General features: G+C 36.7%; 2 protein-coding genes across 2 annotated transcripts in view; both read left to right on the forward strand.

Annotated features, from left to right (window-relative positions):
• Positions 1-22,205, forward strand: part of LOC309474957 (uncharacterized protein) — a gene marked incomplete at its 3' end in the record, with an annotated part of 239,061 nt that overhangs the window by 42,227 nt on the left and 174,629 nt on the right. The gene's annotated exons all lie outside the window — the stretch shown is intronic.
• On the forward strand, positions 17,465-20,893 carry LOC309476297 (ladderlectin-like). Its single transcript, XM_082139586.1, has 6 exons — positions 17,465-17,589; positions 17,715-17,782; positions 17,965-18,095; positions 19,239-19,364; positions 19,548-19,659; positions 20,664-20,893. The coding sequence occupies exons 2-6, from the start codon at positions 17,722-17,724 to the stop codon at positions 20,729-20,731; spliced, it is 498 nt and encodes a 165-aa protein (XP_081995712.1). The 5' UTR covers positions 17,465-17,589; positions 17,715-17,721; the 3' UTR covers positions 20,732-20,893.

Genomic DNA, 22,205 nt, shown 5'->3' on the forward strand with positions numbered 1-22,205 from the left:
ATTTACAAATGTCCTATCTACAATTTATTTCAATATTTATTAATTAACTAAAAATAGTGACGATGTTTATCTTAACCATAGACTGTTACATTACTGCAGTTAAACCAATTAATGTGTCCGTTACAAAGCGGGTGCCGGCTTCTGAAAGTATGTGTAACGAACGCATCCATAAGGTGCTGCGAGGCAAAAGCCTAATAAGCACACAAAGAAGCACAGCTCATAATGCAGGTGTGTGAGTTGTCGTCATCTATTTTGGAGTGATTGCAATGTATTCTAAATATAAACTTGTACTGTAGATCAGCGTCATTTCTGGAAAAATCATTCACCGCTTTATTACGAGTTTAAAAGAGCGCGAGCGTCATTAACGTGCCCAGACGCGACGCTTTGAATTTGCGCGTACAATGAATAACATCGCGTCGGGAGCTGACTAGTAAAAAAGCTACAAAAGTAAAAGACAAGACGTCTGTATTCTAAGTTAAAAAGCCAACACACTACAACATTTTTAAATGTTTCAAATAAAGGATCTCATATCTATGGGTCTATCTTCTAAATTCTGCTGATGATTAGATTATACCCTGACATTACGCCAATAATATCAGTTTATATATTTTTTTCTGCTCAGTAGCGATCGTGTCTTTCTCTTCCACTTGATTTGTGTATAGCATATTTAAGGTAGCAATGCAATATAAAAGCACTTATGCTCATCTACTGAAGTGGGATTCTGGAACTGTGAATAAATTGAATAAAACAGCAAAATAACAACAACAACAATAACATCTTCATTAAACAAAAAAGAGATTACCTTAGATAAAGTTTGATTAATATGTACATACAGTACCGGTAAAAGTCTGGACCCATTACTATTTTTAATGTTTTTGAAAGAAGTTTATTATTATGCTCTACAAGCCTGCATTTATTTGATCAAAAATACAGAAAAAAACAGGAATATTCAGCAAGGATGTGTTAAATATATAAAAAGTGATAGTGAAGACTTTTTTAAAACAACTTTTTAATAATCAAAAATCCTGAAAAAAAGTATCACAGGTTATAAAATAAATATTAAAGGAGAAGTTCACTTTTAAAATGAAAATTCTGTCATCATATACTCACCCTCATGTTGTTTCAAACCTGTATGAATTTCTTTCTTCTGCTGAACACAAAGGAAGATATTTAGAAGAATGTCAGTAACCAGACAGTTTTTGGGTCCCATTGACTTCCATAGTATATATTTTTTCCTACTATGGAAGTCAATGGGACCCAAAAACTGTCTGGTTACTGACATTCTTCTAAATATCTTCCTTTGTGTTCAGCAGAAGAAAGAAATTCATACAGGTTTGAAACAACATGAGGGTGAGTATATGATGACAGAATTTTCATTTTAAAAGTGAACTTCTCCTTTAAGCACCATTTCTAACATTTGATAATAAATCAGAATATTATAAAGTTTTCTGAAGGATCACGTGACACTAAATTCAGCTTTGCATCACAGAAATATAAAGTATAGTAAAATAGAAAACCATTATTTTAAATTTTAATAATATTTCACTATATTATTTTTCTGTATTTTTGATCAAATAAATCCAGGCTTGATGAGCATAAGAGACTTCTTTCAAAAACATTAAAAATAGTAATGTGTCCAAACTTATGTACTGTGTAAGTAAAAATATACTGCTTTTAAAATGAAATGTTGTATAAATAAAAAGGTTAGGAATCATATTTGTTTCAAGTGTTTTTTTATTGGGGGTGGGGGGCCTCCAACATGAATTTTGCCTAGGGCCTCCTAATGTCTAGAACCGGCCCTGGCTGTGCCCAAGGCTAATGCTAAAGGCTAAAGCCATGCTGCGTCCAAACGCTTAAACCATGTTTTGGCTGACTGGTAGGCCCAAAAGCCACATTGAAAACATTAATATCCTATACTAAACCTAAACTAATCTTGACAAACTCTATATTCCATTAAAATCTTAAACTTTGACACAGATGGAATTAAATTAAGTAATTCAATTTAATTTGGCTTATTTAAGTTCCTCTGAGAAGTAAACCCCTAAAGTATTTGATATGCTGGGATGGAGATAGATCTTTTTTAGAAAGAAGACCATCTAGTCAAAAATCTGGGAAAATTAACTGTAAGCCCATTATTGTGAAATCATGTGTACTGATCATGTCCTGTTTACATTATGGGCCGAAAAGGTTCAGCCTACACTGTACAAACTCAGTAGAAAAGGTCTTAACATGGATGCTATTGACAATGAAATTTTCACTTGGTGGAAAACAGTGGGTAGTAAACAGAAGAAATCAAAACATGGTGAAATAATTGAGGCTTTAAACTTCATAAGTCATAAACGGCTAAATGAGTTAACAAAATTTCTATCTTCGCTTATGGATGCTAAATGTGAAGAAGTGCATTCTAAAAATGCAGAGGCACAAAAGTCTGAGGAAAAGATTCAAGATCTTCAAACACAGCTAGATAAATTACTAGCTGAGCTGTTAGCCCTGACTAAAAAGTGTAAAAATCACAAAGACACCATTGCAGATCTTAAGGCTAAGCTAAATGCTAAAAGCAAGTCTCCCAACAAGCTTAACAGCGATTGGGCAAAAAATGTACACTTCTTAGATGAGGCAGCCTGCTCTAATAATCTTGTATCTTTTCAGACAGATGAAGCATGTGATAAAGTTATGAAAAGAGTGCCTGTTTCTGCCCTTAAGGTGATACAGCACCCAAACGGCACAGAGTCACTCATTCGGCGTCCTTTAACAGTAACTGAATGTAGCTTGTTTAAAGCAGAGATCGGACCATTCCCTTTAAAAGGGCCATTCGAACCATGGTGGAGACACATTGTTAGTCTAAAACATGCATTTCAGCTCGAACCAAAAGATATTTGGCAAATTGTTATCAGCTCAATTCCAGATGTTCTGAACTATAAGATACCACAGGTTTTGATGACAGGCACCATTGTGCAGTCAATGCATCAAAATGAGCCTGAGAGCGAAATCTTGAATAGACTAAAACAATGCCTTCGCGAGCTGCGTGGTTGTAGTCCTGTTGGATGGGAATTGATTTTCAATCGGAAACAGAGTACTGAAGAATCGTTTGAGACATATGCAGAAAATATGTTTGAACTTTTTGAGGAGTATTCTGGAATTGAGGGTGTTAACCACAACAATGTAATTCTCCTTGAATTCCTGCTTACAAATGCAGGGCCGCGTGTACAGCAATCACTCATGTGTGGTGCTTCTCCAGCACAAAACACATTCGAAGGTATAGTTAACTGGGCAACAAGAATTGAGTCACGGAAACAAATGCATGATGAAGTAGCTGTGTTAGAATGTCATGAAGATCCTCCATCTGCAGGAGAATTCAGAAAGCCACACTGTGGCAAACTGAACAGATTCTGTAATTCCTGTCACAAAACAGGCCATACAGAGGAAAAGTGTTGGTCACTGGGCAGAGGCAGACCTCCACCCTATTTCATAAAACGCAGACAATCACGATCTAATGACAAAAACCAGCACTCTGCAAGTAACCAAAGCTCAAATGCATCTAAAACTCTTACTGACCTAACAACTTTGGATGCTCAAGGCCTTCAGCTATTAGCGTCATTTGCTAGTCGGGTAGCAGCCCAATAGCAAATAGCTTAATAGTTTAACATCTAAATTCATTGAACCTGTCTGCATTTTCAAATTTGAAATTGTTCTTAACACATCGTGCACATAGAACACAATTTGGTTGTTTGTGCTACAACATGCACATAGGCTAATTTAAAGTTTATTCTTTAAACACAGGATTGCTTTACTGTAAGTGTAGTTGAAACACTTAGGCAAAGGTGATATAGATGTTGTATTCTATTGTTTTGCTGTGGGTGTATTTGGAACACTTAGGTAAAAGGGTTGTAGATGTTGTATTCTAGGCCATGTGTCCTGTGTTAACTGAAGTGAACGCGTGTGTCTGTGCTGAATTTGATGGCTATAATGTGATTCACAATGAATTTGAAAATCAGAAACAGTGAACGCATCTCATTAATCCTGAAACAAAAAACCTTTTCATATTTAAGGCTTCAGAGAACGAAATATTGTTATGTTTGAATGTATTCTGAATTACTCTGAGATTTGTTTTTTCCAAAATAGATTAACGGATTCGTATGTTTCCACAAGATTGTGTCAGAGATTGGCGACGGGACGGCTAATAGCTGATATCAGGAAGTGTGCGGGCGACTTGGATGAGAGGATGGGTTAGTCCGACTAGGATCAGCTTTACGCTGGTTGATTAACCTAGCTTGGACGCTTCCGATGACTTCTGTTCTAATTTAATAGTTTTGGAAAACGGTTGAATTGAGTTCCTGAAGGGCATCCAAGAGGGCTACTGAATATATCTTTGATTGTTGCGCGTTGGGATTACGGCAACGTCCTAGATATTTAGCCATTGCCTCAGCTTCTGATCTTCGGGACTGACCACTTGTGTCGTGCATCCTTAGGAGAAGGACTGCAAAGCGATATAGTTTCCTTATCTATAAACGGAAAAATATAAAGTAAGAGTAAATAGAAGAATCAAACGTTATAATGGCCATTTAAAAAGACTAAATGAGAAGAAAAGGTATTTGAAACCTAGCAAAGGGAAAAAGAAAAACAGCGAATGTACATCTTATCAGCCCTGAGCCAAAAGGCCTTTTAATATTCAAATGTATTGACATGAGAACAAGTAGAGATTTGACCATGCGTTAAGTTGGTCCAGAGACCGAAAACAATATAATTTGACTTGTATTGTTAAAGAATATAATTATATTATAACATGAATTATAATAAACATTATATTACACTCGCCGAGCAGGACAATAATTGGAGAAGTGTGACTTTCATCATTAAAATTGAATTTCTGAAACAGAATTTCATTTGTGTGCTACCCAGTGCCAAAAAGGGGCGGAGTATGCTTTTATTTTTCACCGTTAGAAAACACGGCTAGGAGTGTGGCACAGGTAATAGCACGCTAAATAATCCTTGACTGGGGTGCACCAACTGAATTGAATCTGATAAGATAAGTAGATAAGTAAATTTACGAGGAGGGTGTGAAATGCTAAACAGCAGAAAGAAGCACCACAGTTTTTTGCAGGTCAAAAAATATCTGCACAAATTAAAATGTGTGAATGCATTGCACATGCAGCGGACTGAAGGCTGAACTGAAAAAGCAGCTTCAGGTGTCACAACACACTGAGACAACAGCAACAATTCAGACGTGGTCAATGAAACTCGGTTTCATGTGACATCTGGAATTAAAATTGCTAACAAGTAAAAGAATTCTACACGTCTGAATTTAATGCTTTTGAAATATTGGAATTATCTGTGGTTCGCTCTCCTCTGTTTTCTGTCTCAGGCTTAGGCTACTTCTGCAAAATGGTGGAGCCCACCTGGAGCAAATCCAGGACAGCGGAATTGTTCGAACATAACCTGAGACTCGGGAGATGGGTGAAAAGACATTATAAAAGGCCTTTTCACACGTCACACTATCACATTACTGCATAAATATGGCCTCCCAGTTTAGAACTGGATCGAAATTTGCAACACAATTGTTATCGATTAGATTCCACCCATCTCCTAGACATGAACACTGAACACACCCCTCCATCACTATACCCTCACAGCATCATCACCTGGGGTAGATGGTCTATCCAGGTTGAACACTGCACATCAGACGAAGATGTGTCATCTTCACACTAACAGATCCAGATAGCTTCACACACACAGGGTGGAGCTGATCTCATGATCATGGTCTAACAGAGACACAGAGAATAGCATACGCTATTCACAACAAACTGCTAACTAATGTAACACACATGAACAACTGAATGGCTGCAGTCACAAATCAAGACAAATTCTAAGGCAGACCTGCCATTAAATTTCAAACTCTATGATTGTTGGTGGGAGTTGGAAGATCAGAGGGCCCCTGATTTCTCAACTTACCACTAATAACAGAAACATAATTAAAATGGATAAATCTGAAGTGAGACCAATTCAATCAAGTACAAAAATTTACAATTCAACTCTGTCATCGACTGTGACTTAGCCAGATCAATACACACACTCTCAAACACACTCTCTCACACACACACACACACACACACACACACACACACACACACACACACACACACACACACACACACACACACACACACACACACACACACACACAAAAACACTCTCACAGACAAAAACACACTCTGACATTCTAAAAAATTCTCACACAAACACAAAACCATTGATTGGTTTACACCGACCTCTTGCTGCATTTCTGAAACCTATTTTGATTTTAATTTTCTGAAACTTATTTTGATTTCTGCATTTTTCCTTTGAGTAATTCAGAAAAACATTTCTGAAACTTATTTTGATTTTAATTTCTGAAACTTATTTTGATTTTAATTTCTGAAACTTATTTTGATTTCCTTTGAGTAATTCAGAAAAACATTTCTGAAACTTATCTGCATATTTGTATATTGTCCATTTTACTTGCAACAATGTATTTGGACATCAATTCAATTGAATCTCTATGTTTGGTTACACCAAAATAGCACTGGTTGTTTTGTTAGAATGCCATTTATTTAAATGTTTCTAGAAACAGGGTAAGAGCTTGTAAGATCTTCCTTTGTCCTTCCTTGACCCTCTATAGGAGTACTATTGACGTGGTAATTAAAAATCAGGTAATTAATGAGACCAAACGTACCACTCACAATTGCTGACATGAACATGGTATTTTACATTGAACGAGACATGATTTTTCCTTATTGCATTATGCGTTCCTATGCATTTCCTTACGACTGTAAGTTCATATGTGCTCAATCGTGAAGCGGACATTTAAGATGCTTTTCAGGTGTCGCACACAAAGCCGTGTGGACCAAAGGAGAACCCCTTCATCCACTGAGGTCTGCCCAGACAACCGTACCGCTGGAGGTGACAGGGTTGGTCAAGAAGGGTCAGATCATCACCGTGGAGAAGGTGCCAGGGAAGCGGAAGTTTCTCCATGAAAGAATGACACGTCAACTGAACAAGTCACAAAAGGTCCAGATTGACTCTATGAACTTTGCTCACGTCACAGGATTACAGGAAGAGAACCTGAACGCATTCATCCACCCGCTGGACTCAAGCTATACACCTGGTGGGAACAGGTGTTCTGCAGGTGAACACAGCCCACTGAGCTTCTACAGATGCCAACATTGCAAAGACAATTTTTGTGCTACATCTTCAAGGACTATAACAAACGTCTTACTGTGACCCCGTAAGTGTTCATCGGAATGTGACCCACGGGATCAAGGAGGGAAACTGTAAGACTGAAAATACTGGTTGAGGCCTGATTTATGGGACAAAAGGGCCCTGCTGGCTGATTAACATTTGACCTCCCCCAATACAGCCTTTCTTCCTCTCAGAAACTAGGAACTCACCCAAGAACATGGTTTAATGTGAATATTCAACATTGACTGTTACGCTTTTGGTGTCATTTGAAATGTCTCAAAGTGAGTGGTACAGATATCTCAGATCCAGATAGATAAAATAAAAGGAAATAAGGTTTATAGAAGTTCATAGGAAACTGGTTTAGAGATAATGCCAGATAAGGCAACCCCCCTTCTGTGGGATAGAAGCCATTTGAGGGTGGTCTCACCCCATCCCCCTTCTCACCTGGTCAGAGGATAAAGGAAGGTGTTCTGGCTCTCTCTGTCTCTTCTTCTTGGCTGGACGTGGAATTGAATAGGTGGTTTCTCTCTCTCTCTCTCTCTCCCTCTCTCTCTCTCTCTCTCTCTCTCTCTCTCTCTATCTCAGGTACAAGCTGGGTAAGATTCTTTGGTGTAACCAATGTATAACCATGTTCTAGATATTTGAATTGATTGTGGAATTGATCTCTGATATCTGAAATATTAAATTGCTACAATGTGATTATTCCAACTGGGTTTGACATTGTTTATTTAATGGTTAAAAGGAATAGTCAAACATTCGCTCACTTTTAGTGAGGCACAGATATTATTAAAACCTTTCATTTATGGAGTCAGATGAATTAACGAGTGAGTACATGATTAATGTATTGCAAATTTAACCAACCAATACTCCGCATGAGAAAAGGACAGGAACACGTGATACCTTCCCCGTGTATTGGCGAGCCGGCAATTGGACCAATATAGCGGGCCTTACAATACACAACTCAAGTTTGGGTTAATTTAAATATATAAACAAGTTTTGCATTATTTTTATTTATTTTTTACTATTTTGTCATGTGACTTATGGGCTTTTTGTCTGTTTTGGTCTTGTATTTTAAACTTTAAAATTCTTGTCCGTCTTGTCGTTTCTTGTCCGTCCATCTGTGCAAGATAATTTAACCCTTTAAAGGGGTCATATAACAGTACATGCACTTTTACAAGTTGATTGTACTGAAATGTGTGTTGGCAGTGCCTGTACACAACCATCATAAAATGATAAAAATCCATCCAGTGTTTTTTTTTTAATCTTCTTATATGTTTTCCCCCACCTCAAATCAAGCCGTTCGACCATGTGACGTCACACGGTCGGACGCCCCTCCCACGACTGTTGATTGACAGCAGCGTTTCAACACAGACCCGCCCTCGCTCGTGAGCGAGCTGTCAATCATAGTCCGCATTGTTGATACGCTGGAGCACTGTCTATGAGCAGAATGGCATCTAAGCGATTGTGGTGTTCTGTTCTTCGGTGCAATAACAAACACAGCAGTCATTTTGATGTTCCTAAATCCGTACAGCTGAAGACGCAGTGGCTGAGTTTTGTTTTCGAAGGGAATATTCCCCACGATCAACAGCAATGCTTTCATGTTTGCGCAAATCATTTCACACACCAGACTGCTTTACAAACGAGGGTCAGTAAAGCTGGTTTTGCTAAGAAGCTGCTCCTGAAAAAAGGATCGGTACCAACTATTCGTGTTCCTGCTGCACCTCCAGAAGAAGAAGTGAGTGTAATGTTTTATTAACCTTTATATTAATCTTTATATTAATCTTTGCAAATCGCTAGCACGCTTCACGATGAATGCGGCTAAGGTTTACACTCAGGGTACATTACGGCATGTTTTCTATGTACGACGTTCTCAATATAATTCATAATCCCACGTTTATAATGAACAACGCGTTATGGTTATTGTGTTATTACAAACGGTGTACGCACAGAACAGAGGGGCGGGGTGAGCAAAGCTCATTATCATTTAAAGACACATGCACTTAAACGGCGTGCTGAAAACAGAACTTTTTTTGACCAGGTAAAAGAATTAGTGTTTTCTTACAATACTAATGAGAATTTTTAATTACAAACTTTTAATTTAGACCCTAAAGAATCATATTAGCTTGTACAAAAATGGCATTATATGACCCCTTTAAGCATGCGCGTTGTTTCAGATAGTATGGCAAGTGCAAGTGTAAAAGACATGAATTGGATATGGGACACAGTTGAAAGAACGTGTAAACGGACGGTCAAAAAAATCGGATCAAGGTAACTAATCAGATTTGGGCATCAACACCTGCAGTGTAAACTATGCCAAAGTGTGGTATGTGGCTCCCTCTAGTGGTACGCAGAGGAATCACTGAATTTCGCACGTGCAATCAAACGTGATGCACAGATCGCGGTTATATCCATAGACAGTAAAAGAAATGGACACAGCGGATGGATTCAACTGAGAAAAGTTAAGTCAATTAGAAGCATTACAGCGGGGGCTGTGGATAATCCGCGGATTACGTGATGGTTGCGGTGTCACATGACAAGCAATGACGTGTCACCATGGAAACAATAAAGTGGTAAGTTCTAAATAACGTTCGCCTTGAAAAACTGCAGGGGTTAGCCAGAATTCTTTAAATGTACGTGATTTTTTTAAAATATAAATACACAGCCTGTGTAGGCCTACAGTACTTTTTTTTTTTTTTTTACTTAATATTTTAAGTACAATAGCCTACAGTTTTTATTTCACTTTTAGGTGCAATACATTTGAATTTAATCATTATTTAAGTTTTTTGTTTACCTGTATGTAAGCAGAACAGTTCAGTGTTAATATTCAAACTGTGTTTTTACAATGTTTAAAGTGGCTGACAATAATAAATATTCTTATAAGAAATAAAACTGCCTAATTTTTGAGCTGTGCATAACTGTAGCTGAATAGTTAGGCCTACTACGTTACTGTATTTTCATATGTGGTACTTGGAGAGCCAAATATTTTCTGAGGTGGTACTTGCAAAAAGTTTGAGAACCACTGCTCTAGAGTGACTTAAAAGTTACATAAATTGCCATATGACTGTTCAGACTGTATTCAATGAGCGAGTGTGTCGGTGTTCTTTTGGAAAAGACTCTCCCAGTGTTGGTGATTTCTACAGCGCAGGTGATCTCAGCATCAGTCTCTCTCTACCTCTGGAGGTGGAATATCAGGATAAAAACACCTACAGCTGTGTGCTGAACAATCCCATCAGCAACCAGACCACACATCTGGACATCAACACACTCTGTCACACATGTGCAGGTACCACAGCACTGATGATATTAGTTGATATCAACCCTGATATCATAGCATTTATTCACTGAATTAATTTAAAGAATGAAGGAGCTTCTGTCATCATTTACTTGTGTCTTTCTGAACAGTTTTTACCTTCTTTTTATTGTGTGGAGCACGAAACAAGATCTTTTTGAGGTCATGACAGAGACTAATGTCAGCTTGTTGAAAATCTCAATTTAATTTATCATTTCTTTCATTAGTTTCTCCAGAAGGCCCCCTGTTGTGATTCTGTTGAAGCTGTGCTCCGATTGGTCGTCACTGCGCTGATGGGCGTGGCTTCTGCGGCTGCTGCTGTTCTTCTGGTCAATGACGTCAGAGCTTCAAGAGGCTGACAGGAGAAAACAGAACATACATTATAAATAGTGTGACATATATTGCATATATTGTTTTAAAATGAGTGTGGTCTAATTGTTTAGTGTTTGAAATGCTTTACTCTGAACTGGATTGTAAAGGGTTTATTACTCAAACCTGGTGTATCGGGCCATCTGGTGGCCAAAACGATACGATAAGTATTCTTGAATGTTTCATTTTATGTTTCATGTTAGTTATGTTGCTGTTTTCATTTTGTAGTAGGCTATAATTGTATGCAGCGACCCCACAAATACAAGTGTAAAACTGTCACACCAATAATTCCCAGTAGAATTGAACAGAAAACTGAATATTTCTTATTGAACTGATAAACAGCTATGAATCATACATAGGCCGCCCTAAATGATAATTTAAGGGTATAATAAAAGAGTCAAAGTTGTTCATCATGAACATTACAGATATTACATCTTTAAAGACGGGATCAAAGACTGGAAGAGCATTTCAACTTCTGAGACTTTTGACCTTGTTTTGATGATATAGAGTAACCACATTCATTAATCTGTATGGTGATGGGCATTTTCGAAACACTGCTTCATGAAGCTTCGAAACAATCGAAACAAATCTTTTGTTTTGAATAAGTGGTTCGGAGCCATAGACAGTAAGAAAATATGGACGTATAGTGTCCGTGACGTCACCCGTAGGTTTCTGAAGAGCATTTTTTAAGCCGAAAGTGGGCGGAGCCAGCCATCGCCATCTTGGTATCGCATCACTTCCGGATAAACGAAAATGGGCAAAAAAGCGGGATTAGCTGAATGGCTAGAAGTGAAAGCAGCAGCAATCCATACCCTATTTAAAGGTATAAGGGACAATTTCAGACACAGCTGGTCGGGATTACTGGGAAGTTTTATACTACCAAATAAACAGATGGAGCTGTTTGTCTATTCAAAAAGCCTGTGCAATACGTCCATTATTTAAACATTTGCACTACATGATGCTGGTATTAATGTAAAGATGAAAACATAAGAGATTTCATTACTTGCAATAGCAAAAGTTTGTTTAGCAAAAGTTTGTTTAACAAAAACGGCAATAAAATACTTGTCATTGGACTTTCACGTCAGAAAATCAGCTGATTTATCATTAACACAGTTTTTCATGTTGAGCTATCACATAGCGACTGAATGCGTGAAGTTACTGATGAACAAAACATTCAAAAGTCTTTATTTCATTATGGGAAGTGCTGGGCTCATGTTTGTGCCTCACGCTCACAAGCTGATATATAGTTGATGGAACCCATTGACTTCCATAGTAGTTTTTCCTACTATGGAAGTCAGTGGGGTTCATCAACTGTCTGGTTACCAACATTCTTCAAAATATTTTCCTTTGTGTTCAGCAGAAGAAAGAAATTCATAATGGTTTGAAACAACTTGTGGGTGAGTAAATAACTAACTATGACCACAGTGATTGGCTGATGGGGGCAGTAGCACCTCACTGCAGTACACAAGATCCAGGGGGCGGAGTTGGATCCAGATCTAAGGGGTGGAGATTGGTAGGTTTAGGGGTGGGTTTAGGGATCAGGGGGGTGGAGATGGGTAGGTTTAGGTATATGTAAGGTGGGAGGAGTTGGATCTGGATCCAACTCCTCCCCCTGGATTTCGTGTTCTGCAGTGAGGACCATCTCGATGGGGGAGGAGTCTCTCAGTGATAGAAATATTGTAGAACGAGGTATCATGTTGCCATATTCAAATTAATATTTTAAAATAAAAATGTAGAATGAGGTATCATGTTGCCATATTCAAATTAATATTTTAAAATAAAAATGTTTCCATATTCAAATAAAGGTTTAATAATGTAGGCTAAGTGCCTCTTAAATGTCTGCATCTTGAGAGATTGCAGAATTCAACAAAAAATTATAATTTATAAGCAAATTTCAGTAGTATAATGTTTCCTGGGGTGCCCTTATAATGTTAGTATGTTTTTAAGATCAAAAATTTTAATAATTTAGAAATAAAAGGCTTATTTCCTAGCCTGATTTTAGCCTCTGATTTGAACGCTCTGTTTGAAGGGCCGTGTCTGCTGAGAGACTTCAGTGTAAACGCCCACTGTGATTGGCTGACATGCTTGCATATGAAATAGCTAGCATTACATGTGGAACTCTCTCGAAAATTTTACTATTACAGCTATTATACGTTTTTTTTACTATTACAGCTATCTAGACAACAATTGTGAGAAGTTTTTTAAGTAATTAGATCTATTCCCATCACATAAAAGGTTGCAGTGATAAGCATTGAGCAGATGATAGCCTGTTGATCGCGTGAATGAAGATCTTATCATTGCAACACAGTTTCTGCACCCTCACTAATGCTTTCACCAATGCAAACATGAGGTAAGTACAGTAAGAGCTTCGTTGTGCAGCGTAACAGCGTCATTGATTTCATAACGAGTTTTGGCAAGTGTCCAGATAAACTCGCGCTGTGTGATTGACAGCTTGGGCGACTGGAAAGGGATTGTTCTTTGATCACTTTCTGTATTTTAATCACAGTTTAAATAAGATTATTTTCATCCTACCAAGAGAAACGATGTGAAGTTGATCGTTTAGTCACTGGCTTGATTTACTGATACATAAACAGAATTGAACGACTTTTAGAGAAAGATTATCTGTCTGAACTTGAACAATTACACATCAGAAATTCACATAACCCACTGGTTCTTCAGAGGCTCAGATGAAGGAACTAAAAAAATACTTTTGTGTTAATTTGTACATCCAAACACTGAGCAACTGCCATGCTTCGCTCGTTTGCAAGCCATGATGTCTCTCGAGGAAAAAACAATATTGCATTTGCGCAGCTCATTTTCTCATGGGCGGGACAAATTCTCTTTGTGGGCAAAGAAGAGAAAGGGGAGGTAACCTTTCCCCTTATGACGACATAAAGGGAAGATTCTAGATTCACCCGTCTGAGCTTTCATTTTCTCAAAAATACCCAAGGCTTGGTTTACACCTATCAAAATGTCCAGCCATTGGGGGACCAGGCAGGCTAGAGGAACTCATATTAATGTTAAAAAACCTCATGAAGTGAAATTTTCATGTCATGGGACCTTTAAGATTTCTCTCTATTCCTTAGTAAATGTTGGTCTCAGCAGCTTTGTGAATAGGTTTTAAGAGGAAACTCTTAAATAATAACTTTTACTAACATTTAGGAGAACTCTTAAAGAATAGAATAGTTTTCAAGAAATCTATCTATCTAGGCCATCTATCTAGGCCATCTAGTCTATATTATCTTATCGTTGTTGTTGTTATGTTATCCTTGTTATGATCAGTAACTTGTGGTTTTATGACATATAGAATGGATTTCCTCGAAGTGACGCCCTTTGAGGAAATCAGTGCTACATTGAGTAAAATTTACAAACAAAGAGTGAGTGAAATGTACCTGAAACAGTGTATTGCAAAGTAAACTTGAAATAAGTAGAAATTACTCCACAAACTCTAACTGGCCAAGGTAAATGTACTTATGCTCTTTGTTAATTTGACCTAACTTAGTTAATTCCATACATGGGACATTTACTTTAAAAATATGAGTGCAAAAACTTGCAAAAGAAAAATGAATAGATTTTACTTACTGTTTATTTTTTTTCTGTTTTTTTTTTTTTTTTTTTTTTTTTTGTGTGAAGAACTAGACCTTGAACACTGCAGTTAACAAAGAAATATAAAATGGATGGCATTAAAGAATAAAATGAAATATTCAAGAATACTGGCCCAATGGTCCAATACACCATATTCGAGTAATGAACCCTTTACAATCAAGTTCAGAGTAGGCTAAAGCATTTCAATAACTAAACAATCAGACCATGCATAGTTTAAACCGGTAATAGGCCTATATGCCACAATATTTATGACATCTATTCTGTTTTTTCCTGTTAACCTCTTGTAGCTCTGACGTCACTGACCAGGGGCCGTATTCACAAAGCATTTTATCTTACCACTAGGAGTACTCCTAAATCACACTAAAAGATTTTAGCTATAGGAGTTTTCTCCTTAAAAGTTATTCACAACGCCTTTCAGACCTACTCTTAGTAAAGAAAAATGACATCTCCTAAACTAAGAGTGAGTCTTCGTTGCTATGGATGACGTCATTACTCATGCACGAGCTTGACTGAAGTGACAACCTTGATTGGCTGATGATTGTAACGCGTAAATGATTCCAAACACCTCTCCTACGATGATGAGTGACAGGTGACAGGTCTGAGAATGCGTGCGCTACACAAGTAGTGTGAAGGACGGAAGATGATGAATAACTGAATAAATAGCCTAAATGAATAAAGAGTATCTTTGCAACATTATTGAATTAATCTGTCACTATATGCCTCTGCCTACGTTTGCAAAGAGAAGAACATTTTAATTTGATTCACAATGAAATGTTACAATTAAATCACATGCAATGAGTAGCCTAGTTTTGGTTGTTGGTGGCGTTATTGCATCCCTAGTTATGCCTACAATGCAAAATTGTTCCCTCGCGATTGGAAGCTCCTGTTGCCGCCGCATACGCATTTCAAAACATCGCAACGTGAAATGCCACAAAAAGCGGTTTGTGAATAGGTCTTAGTGAGTTAGGAGTCCTCTCGACTTCTTTTAAGCTGTCCCAGGCTTAGGTGCTACTTTTAGGGCTAAAATGCTTCGTGAATTACTCTTAGTCAAAAAAATTAGGAGTCCTAAAGTTACGAGTGACACGCCCATTATTTTTAGGAGTTGCTCCTAAATTCGCCAGTTAGGAGCTACTTTTAGCCTTAAAATTCGTTGTGAATACGGCCCCAGAAGAACAACAGCAGTCGCAGAAGCCACATCCATCAGCGTAGTGACGACCAATCGCAGCACAGCTTCAACAGAATCACAACAGGGGGCGTGGCCTTCTGGGGGAAAAAGTGTGGGGGAAAAATAAAGTAAAAACTGTTCAGAAAGACACAAGTACATGATGAAAGAAGCTCCTTCATTCTTTAAAGGTCCCATAAGCCGCTTTCCGACCAAGTAGTTACAGGAACTTAGTTCTAGGAACTGTCCACTTCTAAACAGTTCTAAGAACTACTCTCCTCCAAACTCGGTTTTGCTGTTTGCGTTCGCACTGGCCAAGTGGCCATAGGAACTGGTAGGAGGGGTAAGGGAGTGACACAAGCACGGTGACTTTTATTTTGACGGCGCGACGGACCTTTATTTTGGCGGCGCTCAGAACGCCAGAGCAAACAACGCTCAAAACTCTTAAATAAGAACTTTTACCAACATTTAGGAGAACTCTTAGTGGTAAGATAAAATGATAGCTGAATACGACTACGCAAGAGTTAAACCGTAACACCTGTTCTAGCAGGTTAAAGTTGCGTCCGTTACTATAGCAACAGTATATAGGCTGTATATAGATATAATAATTTTTTTTAGCACTTTGCTTAAAGTGAAAATAAGATTTTCATATTATGAAGAGGTGTGTTATTAAATGTTTGGTATAAATAAATATAGTTATTTAGAATAGTTAATCATTATCTATCTATCTAGGCCATCTATCTTGGCCATCTCGTATCGTCGTTATGTTCAGTAACTTGTGGTTTTATGACATATAGAATGGATTTCCTCAAACTGACGGATTTCCTCAAACTGGATGTCCCCTAAACATGATACGGAACAAAGGAAACTGTGACTGGTTGCGTTACATGTCGGTCAAACGTCCTCTTGGGTGAACAAATGACCCATTTACTCAAAAACTACACTGATAAAAATGATTTTGTGGTGAAGTAAATACTACAGAAACAAACAATGTAATTTACATGAAAAAACTAAGTAAATTCTATATTAGTACTCAATTCAATTGTGTAGAAATTAAAGCGTAAATGTCGACGTTATAAAATTAAGTAAAATTACTTGTTGTTCAGTAATTTGATGTAATTTGAACTGCTGTTCCCATCATGCACTGGGCCTTGAATAATTAGTGAGGATGATTTTTCACTGTTTTCCAGCTGTATTTACACTGTTTTTTCATTGCTTTTGTTGTTAGATTTAGTAACTTGCCATTTTGTGACATTTGGAGTTTACTTTCTACTCAAAATTACACATTCAAACACAAAAACGATCCATCAAATGTTACCGTCATTGTGTATTATCTACCAAGTATCGAGGTCTCTGCGTTCACACGCCTGACTTCTATTATGTAGATATGGAGTCTCACACGATATCTATTGTATTAATTACTTAGATGCTTGTAAGTAAAGCATATACTTTAAAAGTGTGGTTTTATTCAATGTTATTGTTTGAGTGAATGAAATGTATTTCAAAGTAAAAATTACTTATTTTCTTTTTTACTTTCACTTAACTTAATAAAGTAGAATTTACTTAATTCCATACATGTGACATTTACTTAAAAAATATGAGTGCAAAAACTTGCAAAAGAAAAAATTAAGTAGATTTTACTTCATGTTTTTTTTTGTTTTTTTGTGAAGAACTTGACCTTGAACACTGATACACTCGCACACAAACAGGAAATCAAGACACGCACATTGACCTCTCTTAATTAATACTATAAATCTATAACTAATATGCCAGAAATGATAAAGTTTGATCTTTGCCCAGGACACCCGGATGTTGTTGTCTGATATTATGTGTATAAATATGACCCATCTTAATTCAACAGATATGAGAATGTTATGGTGTTACACAGGCTCTGGCTCTTCACAAAATCTTCCTCTGAGATTCTGACGGCAACAATTTAACAACCAAAGTGAGTTCTGAATAAATGTTCTTCCTGAAGTATTTTTGTGCTTTGTGTTTAAATGCGTTGAGAATGGCAGTGTGCAGCATATGAGTGCATGCAGACATTTAACTTTTCCTGCTTATTCATTTCAGGTTCATCATGGCAATGCTGAAAAGTTGTGTGCTTCTTTTCATCATCTTCTCCATGGGGAATACAGAAGGTAACCAAGACATTTATTTGTAAAAACCCTTGCTATTTAAAAACATTTTGGAAATGTACAATATTCCATTGACTAATATTTGCATGATTAATAAGGGGTTAACAGTGTATAAAGTACGCATATGCATAATCACAAAAACATAAAATAAGCTACATAAATACAAATTAAAACATTATTTGCAGTGAATGTTACAAGAAATGTTAATGGACTGGATGCAGTTCGTTTAACCAGAAGATGCCCCCCTGGATGGATACAATTTGGACTCAGATGCTACAAGTACTTTTCTCAATCGACTATCTGGCTCACAGCAGAGGTAATGTGTTACAACAAGATGATTTGGTCACACTTTATATTAGGGTTATTTAATTACATCTAAAAGACAGATGTAAAGACATGTACAGTATGTACACAATAAGTGCATTGTATCAAATTATTAATTTAAACTGATAAAAAATGATTCTCTGGTGAAGTAAATGCTACAGAAAAAAACGAATGTAATTTCTACATGGAAAAGTTAGCTCAGGCAAGACAAAACAAAGTCAATTCTATATAAGTACTCAATTCAAGCGTGTAGAAATAAAAAATCTTAAATATCAACAATATAAAATTAAGTAAAACCTATTCAACTTTTATAATACTGGTGTTCCCATCATGCACTGGGGCATGAATAATTAATAATGTTGATTTTTCATTGTTTTCCAACTGTATTTACACACCTTTTTATCATCGCTTTTGTTGTTAGGTTTAGTAACTTGCCATTTGTGACATCTGAATTAATTTTCTACTTTTGGTTGAATTTCTATTGAATTTTCTATTGAATTGGTTCAATTTTAATTTTCTAAAAAACGATCTATCGAATGTTACCGTCATTGTATTGAGGTGTTCGGGTGCCATGATACTTCTTTTATGTAGATTCAATATGTAATCTATTCAATATCTATTGTATTATTTATTAAGATGTTTCTAAGTAAAGCATACACTTCAAATGTGTGGTTTAATTCAATGTTATATTGTCTGAGTAAAAAGTTAATTTTGTTAAATGTACAAAAGTTTAAGTAGATGTTACTTAATTCTATATGTGAAATTAAATATTATTAAGTAATATTTACGGAAGTACTTCAATTAAATGTTAAGTGTAATTTAAATGTCAAACTAATTTTAAGCCCAATAGTAAGTAGATGTTACTTGATAATAACAGTTGTACAGAGCAGTAAAGTTAACTTAAAATGTGTCAGTGCAAATTGTAACGAGGGTTTTATCAAGTAAATCACACAAATAATTTTTTTCAGTGATATTAGTTAAAGACACTTACTTTAAAGTGGGAATGTTATAGTAGAACTTTATTTTCTCCAAATAAATAGAAAACTGGTACTGAGCAAATAATCAAGAGCAGACTTTGCTTTATGCTAATAAATAATTGGTTTTGTATTGACAATGAAAAAATCTGTCTCTTTAGAGAAACTGTCAAAGTCTTGGTGCGAATCTCGCATCTGTGCGTAATAAACTGGAAAATGATTTCCTGCTGAGTCTGTTGCCTTCTCCTTCAACACATTCTTGGATTGGTGCTCATGATGCAATACAAGTAAGTTCAACTGTGTGTCCTAAAGAGACCTATTCGTTTGTCTAGACTAACATTTCTGCTTTAAACAGTAAAGGCAAAGTTTCTAATGAAGATGGTTTGACTTCAAATCTGAACTTAATCCGCTTCTTCCTGAAGTCTGACAACAGTAGTGCACTCTTTGTATTCACTCTCTTCACTCTTTAGGATGGACACTGGTTGTGGAGTGACGGAACTGTGTTTTTGTATACCAACTGGTGCGCTGGAGAACCTAACAATGCTGGTGTTCCCGAGAACTGTTTGGAGATCAACCTTTATTGTAAGAATGCAGTCTGTTTTTTTTATACTTTCAGTTATAATTTAAAATCCAATTTCACATCATACAGTAACATGAAATTACTCATTTGGATTTAACAAAGTGCCTTAAAGGGATAGTTCACTTTGAAATTAATTTTTGGTATGTTTTAGCTTACCTCAAGGGCATCCAAGATGTAGGTGTCTTTTTTTCCGCAGTAGTTTCAATTTTGATATTTTTAGGTCAAACCGTTCTTGTCTGTCAGTCATATAATGCAGGTCGATGGTCACTGTCTCAAAGAGCATGCACAGAGTCCAAATTAAAACAATTCCCCGTCGTCCAAATTAAACAATTCCCCATCGTAAGTACACATTGATGGCCTAAGACACGAAACGAGCGGTTTGTGTGAGAAAACGAACAGTATTTATATCGTTTTTACCACTTATACACAGCCATGTCGAAGTGATCTGATCTGACGTGTACGCAGACTGGTGCATTGATATATACACTAGATGTCGCCTTAAAGACATTCGTTCCAATGAACTGCCGTAGACAAGGCGACATCTGGTGTGTATATATCTATGCACCAGTCTGCGCACACGTCAGATCAGATCACTTCGACATGGTTGTGTATAAGTGGTAAAAACGATATAAATACTGTTCGTTTTCTCACACAAACTGCTCGTTTCGTGTCTTAGGCCATCAATGTGTACTTACGATGGGAAATTGTTTAATTTGGACGACGGGGAATTGTTTTAATTTGGACTCTGTGCATGCTCTTTGAGACAGTGACCATCGACCTGCATTATATGACTGACAGAGAAGAACGGTTTGACCTAAAAATATCAAAATTGAAACTACTGCGGAAAAAAAGACACCTACATCTTGGATGCCCTTGAGGTAAGCTAAAACATACCAAAAATGTATTTCAAAGTGAACTATCCCTTTAAGTTGAACAATCTATTTTATTTTGATTCTAACACCACTGTAATGATCAGAATAACTTATTTCATTATTCCACCTTACAGCTAGACGTTGCTGGAACGACACGCCCTGTTCAAACTCAATGTCCCATATTTGTGCTAAGGACCTGTGAGAACGTCATCCTGCTACACTGTTACTTTGATTGAACTACATTTTTCCAATATTACAAAAATGTTATTCTGAAATCAAATCTCTTCTAAACTTTAATCTCTTTTCCATATCTTCTCTGAAACACTCCTCAAATTAATAAAAAAGAAAAAAATGAAAAAGCAAATTGTGCATTGTGGTCAATCAAATTCGAGTATTTAAAAATATAATATTGTGTTGCAAGGTTTGAGGATATGGTTATTAGAATGGCATTGAATGATGTCATCATCGGGGGCGGGGTTTAAGCGTGCTACAACTGCACATATGCTTCATCATTGGCAAAAAAAGACATTTGCATGTTTGTTTTCTGGATTATAAGCAACTATGGAACTCATCCAGGGCACTTTTGTTTTGTAAAATATCCCAACATTTCGGTGTGAGAAACCTCTGCAAACAAATCAGAGATTGAGTGAACTGTTTGAATGAATCAAACTGAATCATGAACAATTTCAGACCATTTTCTGAACCGGTTTAATTAGATCAATAGTGATTCATTCGCTATTCTGGCATTGCTAGTTTTGATTCTAAACAGCAGATAGAAAACACAAAGGACATTCTCATGCCGAAATATTCTCAGTTCAAAAGTAATCTCCAACATCAGAGAAGGATTTATCAGCAATATTTTACTGGGGCACAGTGTGTATTTCAAAAAGGGTCCAGCGACGCTCCCAGATCGATGTGGTATCGCAAAATTTTAAAACTGTGAAAATCATTTTAATTCAGCGATCTGCATCAAAATGGTATTTTCAAGGCAGCAAATTAGTTTTGGTTTATGTCTATTTTTAATTGATTCAACTAGTTTTAATAACATCATTTTATTTGTACATGGTCATCAGTTAATTCTACACATGCACAATTATTTCGCCAATTTATTATCTTCGAAATGTGGGTGATTTCAGTGAGCAAACATGTGAGTTAGTACATGCAAGTGAATCAGTGAATCGATTCTTGGATCCAAAAAATTTTCGTTCACAAACCAAATAATTGGCGCCAGCATGCCAACATTACAACTGTCCAAAGGATGCCCTAAAGGTAGTCTCGCATACTAGACTTTCAGACTGATACCATAGTATATTTCATTGGCCAAGGACCGCCCAGACATGTAAAGCATCACAGTTCGTTTTGTTCCACATCATGGTTAGGGATGTGAAAATATAATGTCAATGTCCCTACAATAACAGACCAGTTTGTAAAACTCTCGGACATATTTTAATGTCTATGCTGCAAACTTTACATACTTAAATCAACGTCTAGTTGATACTGATAAGCGCTCATTTGTAAACACGACAGCATTGTTCTTCCATGAGTGGGTTTGGCGTCACGGCATCTATTGGTACATTCAACTCATGTCGAAAAGATCATGCTTAAGAGTCCAACGCTACCACCAAAATACAAGTAGGATTTTTTTCTGGAAGCATCCTTGTTTTTTATAATACAGA

Source organism: Leuciscus leuciscus, assembly GCF_965113295.1.
Source record: "Leuciscus leuciscus genome assembly, chromosome: 15".
NCBI classification, from domain to species: Eukaryota; Metazoa; Chordata; class Actinopteri; order Cypriniformes; family Leuciscidae; genus Leuciscus; species Leuciscus leuciscus.

What these genes read in the sequence shown, in the direction of transcription:
- LOC309476297 (XM_082139586.1), top strand. Translation starts at nt 17,722, where the DNA reads ATGGCAATGCTGAAAAGTTGTGTGCTTCTTTTCATCATCTTCTCCATG. An exon ending in CTATCTGGCTCACAGCAGAG is followed by an intron (nt 18,096 to 19,238) that starts GTAATGTGTTAC and finishes CTGTCTCTTTAG; the next exon opens with AGAAACTGTCAAAGTCTTGG. An exon ending in TTTGGAGATCAACCTTTATT is followed by an intron (nt 19,660 to 20,663) that starts GTAAGAATGCAG and finishes TCCACCTTACAG; the next exon opens with CTAGACGTTGCTGGAACGAC.